Raw genomic sequence first — 14,741 nt, 5'->3', positions numbered from 1 at the left:
TTTCCAGATGGGATATAATCCTTACAATGAGTTAAGAGTCTGTCCTGGAGTCTCCTCCCAGTAGGACAGACCTAGAAGATCTCTAAAGGGCGGTGTCCAAAAGTCCAAAAAACGGCTTGTAGCAACAAGCCCAGTACCCCATACAACACATGTAGACTGTTTGGTTAAACTGCCATCCAGTATGTTCTACTTGAGCGTTTTTATAATATGTTCACTTATTTTCCTTTATTGAATGTTTGGACAAGTTTGTTATGAGTAAACACCTAGCTCTGAGTTTCTTCGTGTTCTGATTAGTATGTCTCTTTTTCCATCCAGAGCTCCCACAGATTAAAGAGCAGGAGGAGGCGGTCTGCAGCAGTCAGGAGGTAGAGCAGCTGCTACTGAAGCAGACTGACAGACTGCTGTTTAACATTTCGGAACCTGAAACTCTGCTACACAGGACAGGTCTGTAAAACCAGAATAGTCAGTAGCCAGGTCATTCAGATCTGATTTTGTGCCATTACATTATACTGAGATTTAAATGTCTGATTGTGTGCCCTACCTGTCCCTCCATGTCTTCTCTGGACCTCCTGTTTCTTCTGATTATGTTGTAACTCGGTTACTGTCACTTGATCAGACACTTTCTAATCTCTATATTTCTCCTATTTCTCATGTCTCCTTGTTGTTCCAGAGCTCCCACAGAAACATGTCTGTCAGGAGGAGTTTGTTCTCTCTAGTCTGGAGCAGGAGGAGCCAGAGCCTCCACAGATTAAAGAGGAAGAGGAGGAGGTCTGCAGCAGTCAGGAGGGAGAGCAGCTGCTACTGAAGCAGGAGACTTACACCTTTATGTTGACTCCTACTCATGAGGGAAGTGACCACAGAGAACCAGAACCAACCAGTGACCAGCAGCTCCTCTCTCACAGCTCTGCTGTAGCTGAGAGCCAACATCAGGAAGGAAGTGGACATGTAGACCCAGAACCACCTGGAAATGTAGAGACACAACCACAGAAGAGACGTTGCAAAAACACAATTGACAGTGACAATGTACACAACATGTCAGTAGCTCTTTGTCATACTCGGTCAGATGTAAACTCTTTCCAGTGTGTCTTTTGTGGGAAATCTTATAAATGGAAGTCGCGCTTCTTGCACCTAAGGAGCCACACAGGTGAGAAACCATACTCCTGTGAAATATGTGGGAAAGTATTCAGTGGAAAGTCTGAACTGAACGCACACAGGATAGTTCACACAGGTGAGATGCGGAAAAGATTGGTGGGAAAAGATTCCTTCGGACGACACACGTGAAGCAACACATTTGACGCTGTCTTTGGACTGTGATGTTACTGGAGCTGCTGTTTGACTGACCTTAGGTGCAGCAGCTTCCTCTGTGGTGTCCACATCAGGAAAACATCTGTGAACCTCTGAAACAGATGTGACTCAGCCTGTTGAATCTGTATCTGTTACTTTTTATGTGCTTTGTGAAAGCTGTCATCTTTGAATCTTTCCTTGTTGATCTGTGTTGTACAGTGACGTAGTTTATCCGTCCTAATTGTTTGGTTTTTACTTTTCTTGTTGGTTTCACTTTGCATTATAGTTCATTTACTGGTGTTACTTGTTTGCTGTCATCAAATGGAAAAATTAACTAAACTTGTCTGTTTCTGTATCAGGAGCCTCGCAGCAAGAGGTCAGTAAAGAGGAAGGTGAGGCGGTTGCTAACAAGTTTCTCAAAAGACCCCTTCACAGCTTGTAAACAGTGGGACGTATTTTGGGGAGCGGGGCTAAGTTGGAGGCAAAACATTTCAAACGGCTAGCTTGTAAACGCTGATAAGCATGTAACGGACTGTTTTTGCAAGAATGGACGAGGACAACGCATATTTTAGTGAATGTGCAAGTACACTACCCACCCAAGAGTGTTATTTTAAAAAGCGGACTGTAGACCATGATATGTACCATATTTTCTCAAATAAAAGCCCAGTCTCAAACAGACGCTGGGTCTATTTCTATTTTCCTGCTAGTTCTAATGAATGTATCAAACCTCTCAAAGTCCACAGTCGCCTGTTTCAGCAGTTTCTAAGCTGCTACATTCGTGCTACAGTTCTCAAAGACCCGACCACGTTGAAGCCTGGACACAATGCGGCCGGATTCACAAGCATTAATTCTTGGTCGGACCATGGCAAAAGAAAAAAGAAGTCCATGGTCCAACGCGAACTGAGTTATTCAATTTTTTCAACCTTAATCCATTGTGTCGTGTCGTGTTTTTCGGCCTGTTGAGAACTCTGACTGACCCAAGGAAAGAGCCTGTTGTTCGTTCACTAACTTTTTTCAATGAAATATTTGGACAAGTTTGTTATGAGTGAGTTGCTTTAGCAAAATAAAGACCAAACCTCGATCACAGTTTTTGCATTATGGTCTAATTCTCATGTCTCCTTGTTATTCCAGAGGTCCCACAGCAACATGTCTATAAGGATGAGGAGGAGGTTCTCTCCAGTCTGGAGCAGGAGGAGCCAGAGCCTCCACAGAGTAAAGAGGAAGAGGAGGAGGTCTGCAGCAGTCAGGAGAGAGAGCAGCAGCTCCTGAAGCAGCAGACTGACACTTTTATGTTGACTCCTACTCATGAGGGAAGTGGCCACAGAGAACCAGAACCAACCAGTGACCAGCAGCTCCTCTCTTACAGCTCTGCTGTAGCTGAGAGCCAACATCAGGAAGGAAGTGGACATGTAGACCCAGAACCACCTGGAAATGTGAAGGCACGACCAAAAAGGAGATGTCCCAAAAACACCAGTGACAATGTACACAACTCTCCTACAACAAAGAGTCACTGTGGCACTAAGAAAGGTAAAAAGACTCTAAAATGTGACACTTCTGGAAAAAACTTTAAGTCTAAATCTAAACTGAAAAAACACCAGAGTGGCCACACAGGGAAAAGGACATTTTGTTGTAGCACCTGTGGGAAAGAATTAAGTGACAGGTCAAATCTGAGAAGACATTCAAGAAGTCACACAGGTGAGAGGCCTTATTTGTGTGTAAAATGTGGGAAAGGTTTTATGCATCGAATAAAGTTAGACGTCCATATGAGAACACACACAGGTGAAAAGCCTTACACCTGCAACTCTTGTGGGAAAAAATTTACCTTGAAGTCACATTTGATTAGGCATACGTACATCCACACAGGTGGGAGGCCTTTTTCTTGTCAAATATGTGACAAAGGTTTTACCCATAAATCAAACTTGGTGAACCATATGAGAACTCACACAGGTGAGAGGCCTTATTCTTGTGAAACATGTGGGAAAAGGTTTGCAACCAGTACACACCTGAAGGATCACAGAAGAACCCACACAGGTGAGAAGCCTTACACCTGCACCTCTTGTGGGAAAAAGTTTACCAACAAGTCAGATTTGACTAAGCATACAAGAATCCACACAGGTGAGAAGCCTTATTTTTGTGAGACATGTGGGAAATTTTTCAAAGACAATCCAAGCCTGACACATCACAGAAGAACTCACACAGGTGAGAGGCCGTACACCTGCAACACCTGTGGGAAAAAGTTTATTACCAACTCAGCCTTCAATAAGCACACAAGAATCCACACAGGTAAGAAGCCTTATCCTTGTGAAATATGTGGGGAAAGATTCAGATATTCTTACCAGTCCTCAGCTCATATGAAAACACACACTGGTGAGAAGTTGTGAACCTGCAACACCTGTAGGGAAAAAATGTAGTGACCAATCAGTTTTGAGCTGGTTTATTAGAATCCCCAGGTGAGAAGCTTTGCTGTCATCAGCCACAAACAAAGAGGTTCATCATCAGCACATACAGAGTTAACGATCCAAATATGACACTTTCCTGTTCTTCTCATCACATGTCATTTTAACATTACTCTCATCTTTATGTTTATTGGACTTCACTTGCTCTGTATCTGGTATTCTTGTTAAAAAAAGTTCTTAATTCATAGTCAGCCGTTCTGTTCTATTTGTTTGTTTTTTATCAGACCAACCATTGAATGGAGAAGTCACAGTCTTTGATATGAATTTGACAACATTGATGAATAATATATTTCCACCCTCTCCAAGGGAAGTTCTGTGCTTAAATTGTGGTGTATGTGCAACATGTGGAAACAAAGTTAGTGATGTGTCAGTCAGTGAACAGTAGAACCCATTTACTATGCATTTACTATGAAGTTTGTATTGTTGTTAATAAACCTCTTATTCACACTCAGTCGTCCTGTTTGAAAAAAATCATTGTTTTACTTTGAGTCTTTCTAAGAACGAAAATGGTAAATGAGCTGTGAAATATTCATGTTAATACTCTACCACAGTTAAAAATATGACAATGGCCCAGACTGCATACATTATACACACTGCAAACCATACGTAGTTTCTGACTCTAGTGCTTAATTTTCTGCTTCTAATGTTTACTAGCCAAATATTATTCTTTTAATTCAAATACCAGGATTTTAACGTGTTGATCACTGTGTTGTCTAAAATTTAACCAAAAAAATTATAGTGAACCGTATGTATCATGAACTATATAATTCATCCTTAGTCATCACGCCCCACCCAGATAGCAAATGTTTTGGCTGTATTCTAGCATCCTTTTGGCATTTTTGGCTTTCTTTTGGCTTTGTGAAAGCCCTTTGGCTCAAATGTGGTATGGTTTTGGTTAGCCATAATAGACAAAATTGGTGCCAGCAATATATGGCTGAGTTATGGCATATATCTGGTTAACCAAGACATTGGGCAAAGAGCGGGATAAAATAGAGGGGTGGTATGGCACGTTTATGGCAAGCCAAAAGATGAGGCAAAATGCGGGATCAAGTAGAGGGGGTGGTATGGCATGTTTATGGCAAGCCAGAGGGCGGCAACGTCCGCTGGTTTGTTTTGGCATGTGTTTGTATAGCCAAAGGATAGCCAAAAGACCAAGCAAACGGCGGGAATTTCTACACAGTTTCAACCGACGACAGTCCTCCTACTTCATTTTCTCAAGCTGATCCCCAGATAGCAAATGTTTTGGCTGTATTCTGGCATCCTTTTGGCATTTTTGGCTTTCTTTTGGCTTTGTGAAAGCCCTTTGGCTCAAATGTGGTATGGTTTTGGTTAGCCTTAATAGACAAAATTGGTGCCAGCAATATATGGCTGAGTTATGGCATATATCTGGTTAACCAAGACATTGGGCAAAGGGCGGGATAATATAGAAGGGTGGTATGGCACGTTTATGGCAAGCCAAAAGATGAAGCAAAAGGCGGGATCAAGTAGAGGGGTTGGTATGGCATGTTTATGGCAAGCCAGAAGATTGGGCAAAGGGCGGCAACGTCCGATGGTTTGTTTTGGCATGTGTTTGTAAAGCCAAAGGATAGCCAAAAGACCAAGCAAACGGCGGGAATTTGTACACAGTTTCAACTGACGACAGCCCTCCTACTTCATTTTCTCAAGCTGATCAACACGGAGGTATGTACATGATATTAGGCTATAGACATTTAAATTTAGTAAAATCTGATTTTCTATCATTGCCTTGTTTAAATACCCGATAAGGTTTACGTTTTCTGCACAGTTATGTTAATTTTTCCTATTTCGATGGCAAAACTGCTGTGAGCTATGAGCTAACTCGTAGCAAACAGGCACAGCCAGCTCATTCAATTTAACTACATCAATGACATGCACAGAGAACTTAATAGATACAGTACACTGGCAGTGAGTATATGAGATAGTTTAATGTAATTAATGTAATTGGTAACTACACTTTGCACAGATAGTAGCTAATTTAGCTAGCAACAATCAGTCATTCCTTTAGCCTACAGTGAATATCTGCTGAAAGCAGCATAGCCTACCATTTAGAAGGTTGCAGGTCATAGCCTAGCCTACCATTTAGCGTTGAAAGTATCCACCAAAAAAGCATTGCTCATGTTGCTGTGCTTTTTAGCAATAATCTAGTGAGCTGCCAGGCAGGAAAACACAAAGAAAAGTCCAAACTTAAGCCAAAGAGTATATCAAGAAGCTCTAACTGCCACTAGGTGGTGTTGTGACAGTGCTGCCACCAATTTGGACTGAAAAGGCCTACTGCTGTGAAACGTTTTGTTATATTAAACCCACTTTATTCACTGCCATATGTGGGGAGAAATCTAATTATCTGTGATTTAATTGCTTCGTTGCTTTTCAGTTATAAGCATAATATGCATACTTTTTTACATCCTATTTTCCTCTGCAGAACACTGAGCAAATGATGGCCCTGGAAGGAAACCCAGCCTCTTCCTGAAATTTAAAAGGATTTGGTGAGCTGCCTTTGATTTTATTAGAGTAGGGCAATGTAATGGTGGGCTAGTTGATTTGAAAATCAATGTAGGTAATTCTCTCAATATTTTCAGGTCATCTCTCTTGGACCTTCTGGGCCTGCCACTTTGAAGGTTACGGTATGGGGCATTTTAAAGCCAAAGGACCAGACAGAAAAGGACACCTGACGAGGGATGAATGGAAAAGTTACAACTTAAAGTGGGTGAGTTTTATAACTGTATAAAGCCTTTAATAAAGCATTCTTAGGCTACAGTAGAAGTAATAAGTTAAGTTTGTTTTCTCTTTGTCTGTGTCACTTTAGATGCCACACGAAGAAACCCCATCTGCTCTACCACCACAGATGCAAGCATAGCACAGACCAGTGATGGTTTTACTGGGCTGGGGACCTGCAACCTGCCAGCCTGGAGTCAGTCAACAGTAAATTCAAAAATAAAAAGATGATGAAATAATATTAATCTTCCTATTGTTTTTTTTCAATACACATAGACACACAGCAAGGTAAATTTGGGCTTTTGGGACAGTTATGGCTATATTTTGGAAGGCCACAATTAGTTTTGGGTGAGTTTTGGCCTCTCTCTGGGTCACTTTTGGCTACTTTTTGGGCTTTCTTTGGGTCGGTTTTGGCTACTTTTTGGCTGGATTTGGGGGATTTGGGGCTCTTTTGGGGCAGTTATGGCTGTATTTTGGAGGGCCACAATTAGTTTTGGGTGAGTTTTGGCCTCTCTCTGGGTCACTTTTGGCTACTTTTTGGGCTTTCTTTGGGTCGGTTTTGGCTACTTTTTGGCTGGATTTTGGGGATTTGGGGCTCTTTTGGGGCAGTTATGGCTGTATTTTGGAAGGCCACAATTAGTTTTGGGTGAGTTTTGGCCTCCTTTTGGTTTGTTTTTGGCTTGCCTATTTTGGGCCATTTAGGGCCCGAAAGCCTGGCCATAATCTTGCCAAAATGACCAGCCAGATTTGGGCCAAAAGGATGCCAAAAGGTTTTTGCTATCTGGGTCAACACGGAGGTATGTACATGATATTATAGACATTTAAATTTTGTAAAATCTGATTTTCTATCATTGCCTTGTTTAAATACCCGATAAGGTTTACGTTTTCTGCACAGTTATGTTAATTTTTCCTATTTCGATGGGAACAAAACTGCTGTGAGCTATGAGCTAACTCGTAGCAAACAGGCACAGCCAGCTCATTCAATTTAATTACATCAATGATATGCACAGCTAACTTAATAGATACAGTACTGGCAGTGAGTATATGAGATAGTTTAATGTAATTAATATAAAAGCTGACTAACCTTTGCACAGATAGTAGCTAATTTAGCTAGCAACAATCAGTCATTCCTTTAGCGTACAGTGAATATCTGCTGAAAGCAGCATAGCCTACCATTTAGCGTTGAAAGTATATATACTTTCAACGCACAGCAACATGAGCAATGCTTTTTTGGTGGATATATCCACCAAAAAAGCATTGCTCATGTTGCTGTGCTTTTTAGCAATAATTAATAAATAATTTTAGCTGCCAGGCAGGAAAACACAAAGAAAACTCCAAACTTAAGCCAAAGAGTGTAGCAAGAAGCTCTAACTGCCACTAGGTGGTGTTGTGATAGTGCTGCCACCAATTTGGACTGAAAAGGCCTACTGCTGTGAAACCTTTTGTTATATTAAACCCACTTTATTCTCTGCCATATGTGCTTCTTGGGAGAAATCTAATTATCTGTGATTTAATTGCTTCGTTGCTTTTCAGTTATAAGAAAATATCATATGCATACTTATAATATTTTACATATCCTATTTTCCTCTGCAGATCACTGAGCAAATGATGGCCCTGGAAGAAGACCCAGCCTCTTCCTTAAATATAAAAAGGATTTGGTGAGCTGCCTTTGATTTTATTAGAGTAGGGTAATGTAATGGTTGGCTAGTTGATTTGAAAATCAATGTAGGTAATGATCTCAATATTTTCAAGTCATCTCTCTTGGACCTTCTGGGCCTGCCACTTTGAAGGTTACGGTATGGGGCATTTTAAAGCCAAAGGACCAGACAGAAAAGGACACCTGACGAGGGATGAATGGAAAAGTTACAACTTAAAGTGGGTGAGTTTTATAACTGTAATAAAGCCTTTAATAAAGCATTCTTAGGCTACAGTAGAAGTAATAAGTTAAGTTTGTTTTCTCTTTGTCTGTATCACTTTAGATGCCACACGAAGAAACCCCATCTGCTCTACCACCACAGATGCAAGCATAGCACAGACCAGTGATGGTTTTACTGGGCTGGGGACCTGCAACCTGTCAGCCTGGAGTCACTCAACAGTAAATTCAAAAATAAAAAGATGATGAAATAATATTAATCTTCCTATTGTTGTTTTTTTTTTTTCCAATACACATAGACACATAGCAAGGTACATTTAAAGTTTATTAAGGGGAGCAATCATTTGGCATTATGGCTTCATTTTGGATCAGCTTTGGGTGGCAGGATTTTGGGCTTTTGGGACAGTTATGGCTATATTTTGGAAGGCCACAATTAGTTTTGGCCTCTCTTTGGGTCAGTTTTGGCTACTTTTTTGCTGGATTTTGGAGATTTGGGGCTCTTTTGGGGCAGCTATGGCTGTATTTTGGAAGGCCACAATTAGTTTTGGGTGAGTTTTGGCCTCCTTTTGGTTTGTTTTTGGCTTGCCTATTTTGGGCCATTTAGGGCCCGGAAGCCTGGCCATAATCTTGCCAAAATGACCAGCCAGATTTGGGCCAAAAGGATGCCAAAAGGTTTTTGCTATTGCGCAGAATTTTAGTAGAAGGTTTATTTTGGTTGTGGCTAGATGGTGGGCTACCGTATATGAGCTGCAGGAACTATGTTGCTGTACAAACATGCAATCTTTATTTAGATGTGCCTAAACCCATGTGGCTTCACTTACTTTTTGCTTTTTGTTTCCTATTTTACACTTGGACATGTCAGTTACTAACCTTAACCAGTCGGGAGTTCTCGACGAGATTTGATTGCAATTCTACTCCTGTAGCCATCTAGCCACAGCCGTTTATTTCCATCGAAACTTTGAGGCGGAATGAAAAATAATTGACGTTCCCCACCGGAACTGAACAGTGTGACACTCAGCGGAAGTAAACAACGACAGCTCGCTAGCTGCGTGTCTGTGTGGAGTCAGCTTGAAGACGGTCGCTGTGGTCGTATCTCAGAGAAATATTTCAGTGTGGATGAAGCAACGATGTCTTCAGTTGAGTCTCTGAGAGAGTTTGTCACCGAGCGACTAACTGCTGCTGCTGAAGAAATATTCAGAGTCTTTAAACAAACTGTCGTCGAGTACGAGGAGGAGATCGATCGTCAGCGCAGACTGCTGGATATCGTCCTAAAACCAGAGATAAAGCTCCACAGGACAGGTCAGTAAAACCAGGAGCAGAGACACTATAGTCTTTGTTGTTGTCATGATTGGAGCAGGTCAGGACCACCGGGGGAACAACTTCTTCAACCTTCAGTGTTTTCTCCTGTTTCCTGTTCAGTTTTACACACACAGCTCTTTGTTTGCTTGGTGTGCTGCCTGTGGTTTGTTTTGCTCTGTCTCTCTTCTAATCCATCCATCATCTATCACTTACCTGGAGTGGGGTCATGGCGGCAGCGGTGTAGAAGGTCCTAGACATCGCTTTCCCTGGTAACACTCTCCATTTCCTCCTGGGGGGTCCCTACGCGTTCCCTTTCCAGATGGGATATATAATCCTTACAATGAGTTAAGGGACTGTCCTGGAGTCTGATCTCAGTAGAACTGTTTGTCACTTAGAAATTAATTTTAAAAAGATTATTATTGGCGTGTCTCCACTGCAGGAACCTTTACAGGGCCGAACGGAGTCCCTGCCTGGGGCTTGGCCCTGAGATGATGATCGGTCAGACTCAAGCAGGATGTGACGCTAAAAGAAAGACCTGAAATAGGCGGCATTTTAAAAACCCAACGCTACTAAAAACGGGAAAACGGCCGGGAAAAAAAGAAAGAGTAAGTCAGAAAGACGAGTAAAAGGCGCGATCCTGGACCACTTTTCCTGCTTGAGTGAGACTGAGCCTGAGCTGGTACCTTTGGGATGCCTCAACAATTGATTTCCAAAACCACTTTTTTGCAAGGTTCATCTGATGGACATCTAGGGACAGATTGACTAAGGTTTGCACAGCTTTTGCTCATGCTAAACCTGCATAGGCTGAGCAATCTGCCCCTCTCTTTGTCTTTGAAGACCCTCTTCACATGTTTCAAAACCAAACACAGAGAGACAGATGTGCAGGTTTAACACAAGCAAAAGCTGTGCAAACCTGAGTAAATCTGGACCCTAGTCTCATGCTAAAATTGACTGTAAATTCACCTTTAAAGTTTAAAAGCCTTTATTTGATAGTATGCAGTAGAGATAGACAGGAAAGGGGGAGGCAGAGTGACAGGAATGACATGCAGGAAAGGGCTGCCCAACCGACGCGGGATTCGAACCGGGGCCGCCTGCGGTGAAGACTGTAGCCTCTACATGGGATGGCCGCTTTAACCACTGCGCCACGCACCTCCCCGGGTTGCATCACATCATTTACCCTAAACTAATAACAGCTCATGATATGAGATGTCAAAATCCTTCTTTTTTTTCCATCATCATAAAACTCACCTCTGTCTCATGTCTCCTTGTTGTTCCAGAGCTCCCACAGCAACATGTCTGTAAGGAGGAGGAGGAGTTTGTTCTCTCCAGTCTGAAACAGGAGGAGCCAGAGCTTCCACAGATTAAAGAGGAGGAGGAGGAGTTTGTTCTCTCCAGTCTGGAGCAGGGGGAGCCAGAGCCTCCACAGATGAAAGAGGAAGAGGAGGAGGTCTGCAGCAGTCAGAAGGGAGAGCAGCTGCTACTGAAGCAGGAGACTGACACCTTTATGTTGACTCCTACTCATGAGGGAAGTGACCACAGAGAACCAGAACCAACCAGTGACCAGCAGCTCCTCTCTTACAGCTCTGCTGTAGCTCAGAGCCAACATCAGGAAGGAAGTGGACATGTAGACCCAGAACCACCTGGAAATGTAGAGACACAACCACAGAAGAGACGTCGTACAAACACAAGTGACAGTGACAACATACACAACTCTCCTACAACAAAGAGTCACTGTAACACTAAGAAAGGGAAAAAGACTCTAAAACGTGACACTTCTGGAAAAGACTTTAAATGTAAGTCTAAACTGGAAAAACACCAGAGTGGTCACACAGGGGAAAGGACATTGTGTTGTAGCACCTGTGGGAAAGAATTCAGTTTCATATCTCACCTGAGAAGACATTCAAGAAGTCACACAGGTGAGAAACCTTACACCTGCAACACTTGTGGGAAAAAATTTATCTTGAAGTCAAATTTGATTAGTCATTCATACATCCACACAGGTGAGAAACGTTTTTCTTGTGAAATATGTGACAAAGGTTATACCCGTAAAACACACATGGTGGTCCATATGAGAACTCACACAGGTGAGAAGCCTTATTCTTGCGAAACATGTGGGAAAAGGTTCACAGCCAATGCAGCCCTGAAGCTTCACAGAAGAACTCACACAGGTGAGAGGCCGTACACCTGCAACTCTTGTGGGAAAAAGTTTGCCAAAAAGTCAGATTTGAACAAGCATACAAGAATCCACACAGGTGAGAAGCCTTATTTTTGTGAAACATGTGGGAAATCTTTCAGAGACAATACAAGCCTGATGTATCACAGAAGAACTCACACAGGTGAGAAGCCGTACACCTGCAGCACCTGTGGGAAAAAGTTTACCGACAAGTCAACCTTCAATAGGCACACACGAATTCACACAGATAGGGCGGTGTTTAGCTCAGTTGTTAGAGTACCCACTCAATGTGTTCAGACTATAGTCCTCACTGCAGGCGGACCCAGTTTGAATCCCGCGCCGAGCGGCCTCTTCCTTTGTGTCAACCCCCCCCTCTCTGCCTCCCCATTTCCTGTCTCCCTCAACTGTCCTATCAAGTAAAGGCATGCAAACCCCCAAAATATACAAAAAAAAAAAAAAAAGAACTCAAACAGGTGTGAAGCCTTATCCTTGTGAAAAATGTGGGGAAAATTTCAGATATTCTTACCAGTCCTCAGCACATATGAAAACACACACAGTTGAGAAACCGTAAACCTGCAACACCTGTAGAGAAAAAAATGTAATGACCAATCAGTTTTGAGCTGGTTTATTAGAATCCACAGGTGAGAAGCTTTGCTGTCATCAGCCACAAACAAAGAGGTTCATCATCAGCACATACAGAGTTAAGGATCCAAATACGACACTTCCCTGTTCTTCTCATCACATGTCATTTTAACGTTACTCTCATCTTTATGTTTATTGGACTTCACTTACTCTGTATCTGGTATTCTTGTTAAAGAAAGTTCTTAATTCATAGTCAGACGTTCTGTTCTATTTGTTTGTTTTTTATCTGACCAACCATTGAATGGAGAAGTCACAGTCTTTGATATGAATTTGACAACATTGATGAATAATATATTTTCACCCTCTCCAAGGGAAGTTCTGTGCATAAATTGTGGTGTATGTGCAACATGTGGAAACAGAGTTAGTGATGTGTCAGTCAGTGAACAGTAGAACCCACTCGGGTGAGAAGCTGCACCTCTGTCACATCTGTGGAGGAAGCTTCAGTCAGACCACACATGTGTATAATGATCCATAAAGATAACAAGTCATAGACTGACTGAATGTGTCGGACAGATTTCACACTCAGTTCACAGACAAGGTTTGAAAAAATCATTGTTTTACTTTAAGTCTAGTTTCTATGAATGTAAATAACCGAGCTGTGAAATATTCATGTAAATATTTCTATACCCTAGGCTACCACAGTTAAAAATATGATAAATGCCCAGACTGCATGTACATTATACACACTGAAAACCTGAATTAAATAAGTAATTTCTGACTCTAGTGCTTCATTTTCTGCTTCTAATGTTTACTAGCCAAATATTATTCTTTTAATTCAAATACCAGGATTTTACATGTAAACGTAACCAGTCGGGAGTTCTTGACGAGATTTAATTGGTAAGATTCTACGTCACTTCCTGCAGCTCATGTCACAGCCGTTTATTTCCATCGAAACTTTGAGGCGGAATGAAGAATAATTTACGTTCCTCACCGGAACTGCACAGTTAGTATAGCATATGGGTCAGCAGCTAAATCTCTTTTAAAGAAGTTGGATGTGGTTCAGGCTCAGGCTTTGAGAATATGTAGTGGAGCTATAAAATCATCACCAGTTCAGGTAGAACTGGGAGAAATGCCTCTGGATTTAAGAAGAATGCAGTTGATGGGAAATTACTGGGCTAACTTGCAGGGGCATAGCATTTCTCATCCTACAAGAGGAGTGTTGCAGGAGTGTCAGAGGGGTCTGGTGAAATTTCTGTGGGTCCCAGCACATGTAGGGGTGAGGGGAAATGAGAGGGGGGGGATGAGTTGGCCAAGAGGGCTTTAAAGGGATAGTAGCATTTTTTTTAAAGTGGGGTTGTATGATCTACAAATAGCCCCAAGTACTTTAATTGCAGTAGAAGACTCTCTGCACTCCTCCCGTTAGCAACACCAGCCCATAGCCCTGCCCAGAGATTTACAACATACAGTGTTGTGAATGGACCCAAAGAAACGGCCTATTTTCGCGGCCTAAAAGAGGTTTTACCTGAAAAAAAAACCACAGTTCCATTGTTCGATATAATATAATTTTTCCAGCCCTTCAAAGTGCAGGAATAACGCAAACTGTATTTTTTTTCAGGTAAAACCTCTTTTAGGCCACGAAAATAGGCCGTTTCTTTGGGTCCATTCACAACATGTAAATCTCTATGGGCTGGCGTTGCTAACGTGAGGAGTGCAGAGAGTCTGCTACTGCAATTAAAGTACTTAGGGGCTATTTGTAGATCATACAACCCCACTTTTAAAAAAAAATGCTACTATCCCTTTAAAGAAAGGAAGTAGGCCTATAGAAATGCAACGAGATTAAGTGTGTAATCTGGGGAAAGGTTAATCAATTGTGGCAAGAGAGGTGGGATACAGAGGAGAAAGGGAGACATCTTTATCAAGTTCGGAGGGGGGTTAGAGGTGTGAGGATGGGCAGTGGGTGCAGGAGAGAGGATATTGTGTTGTCAAGGTTAAGGCTGGGTCAGAGTGCGTTGAATAAAACATTGAAAGTAATGGGGAGGCATCAGACAGGTTTATGTGAAGGGTGTCAGAGGAGGAGTCAGTGGAGCATGTGGTTCTGAGGTGTAGGCAGAGGGAGGTGATAGCAGGATCAGGGAGTTAGGGGTGCAGGAAATAACGCTAAAAGGATTATTGAGTGAGAGGGCACAGGTTAGAGTTCTGTTCTGTTATTTAAAGGAAACAGGGGTGTTTTATAGAATTTGATGGATAGGCGGGAATAGAAGGAAGGGTATTGATGACAGCTGTAGGGAGTGCAGGTCAGGATGAGGGTGTTTTTTTTTTTTTTGTATATTTATCCTATTTATTT

The 14,741-nt window shown here is 42.0% G+C and overlaps 2 protein-coding genes and 1 long non-coding RNA gene across 3 annotated transcripts; all 3 read left to right on the top strand.

The window, feature by feature from the left end:
* Positions 1 to 315: 315 nt before the first annotated feature.
* LOC146959987 (uncharacterized) lies at positions 316 to 3,814 on the top strand (the record flags this gene model as incomplete). The annotated part of the gene is made up of 5 exons (XM_085772732.1): positions 316 to 444; positions 671 to 1,065; positions 2,418 to 2,883; positions 3,040 to 3,147; positions 3,232 to 3,814. Coding segments are annotated over 5 exons (1,532 nt in total), but the record flags the coding sequence as incomplete, so codon positions are not given.
* Positions 3,815 to 5,365: 1,551 nt separating this feature from the next.
* LOC146959986 (uncharacterized) lies at positions 5,366 to 6,760 on the top strand. The gene is made up of 4 exons (XR_015035546.1): positions 5,366 to 5,420; positions 6,178 to 6,241; positions 6,335 to 6,462; positions 6,562 to 6,760. It is a non-coding gene; the product is annotated as an uncharacterized LOC146959986 (long non-coding RNA).
* A 2,658-nt stretch (positions 6,761 to 9,418) lies between these two features.
* On the top strand, positions 9,419 to 12,822 carry LOC146959985 (uncharacterized). The gene is made up of 4 exons (XM_085772730.1): positions 9,419 to 9,642; positions 10,920 to 10,960; positions 11,030 to 12,091; positions 12,817 to 12,822. Exons 1-4 carry the CDS (start codon positions 9,471 to 9,473, stop codon positions 12,820 to 12,822), a joined length of 1,281 nt encoding a protein of 426 aa, XP_085628856.1. The 5' UTR covers positions 9,419 to 9,470.
* Positions 12,823 to 14,741: the final 1,919 nt, after the last annotated feature.

The sequence above is a fragment of the Trachurus japonicus genome, unplaced genomic scaffold (genome assembly GCF_045865225.1).
Source record: "Trachurus japonicus isolate A0001 unplaced genomic scaffold, Traja_1.0 AP030822.1".
NCBI lineage: Eukaryota > Metazoa > Chordata > Actinopteri > Carangiformes > Carangidae > Trachurus > Trachurus japonicus.
Note: the sequence above shows the minus strand (reverse complement) of the source record. Positions and strands in the feature narration are given on the sequence as shown.

Bases quoted from the DNA above. Each gene is read 5' to 3' on its own strand.
- LOC146959985 (XM_085772730.1), top strand. From the start codon at position 9,471: ATGTCTTCAGTTGAGTCTCTGAGAGAGTTTGTCACCGAGCGACTAACT. The intron at 9,643-10,919 runs GTCAGTAAAACC...TTGTTGTTCCAG, and splicing joins GATAAAGCTCCACAGGACAG to AGCTCCCACAGCAACATGTC. The intron at 10,961-11,029 runs GTTCTCTCCAGT...GAGGAGTTTGTT, and splicing joins GTAAGGAGGAGGAGGAGTTT to CTCTCCAGTCTGGAGCAGGG.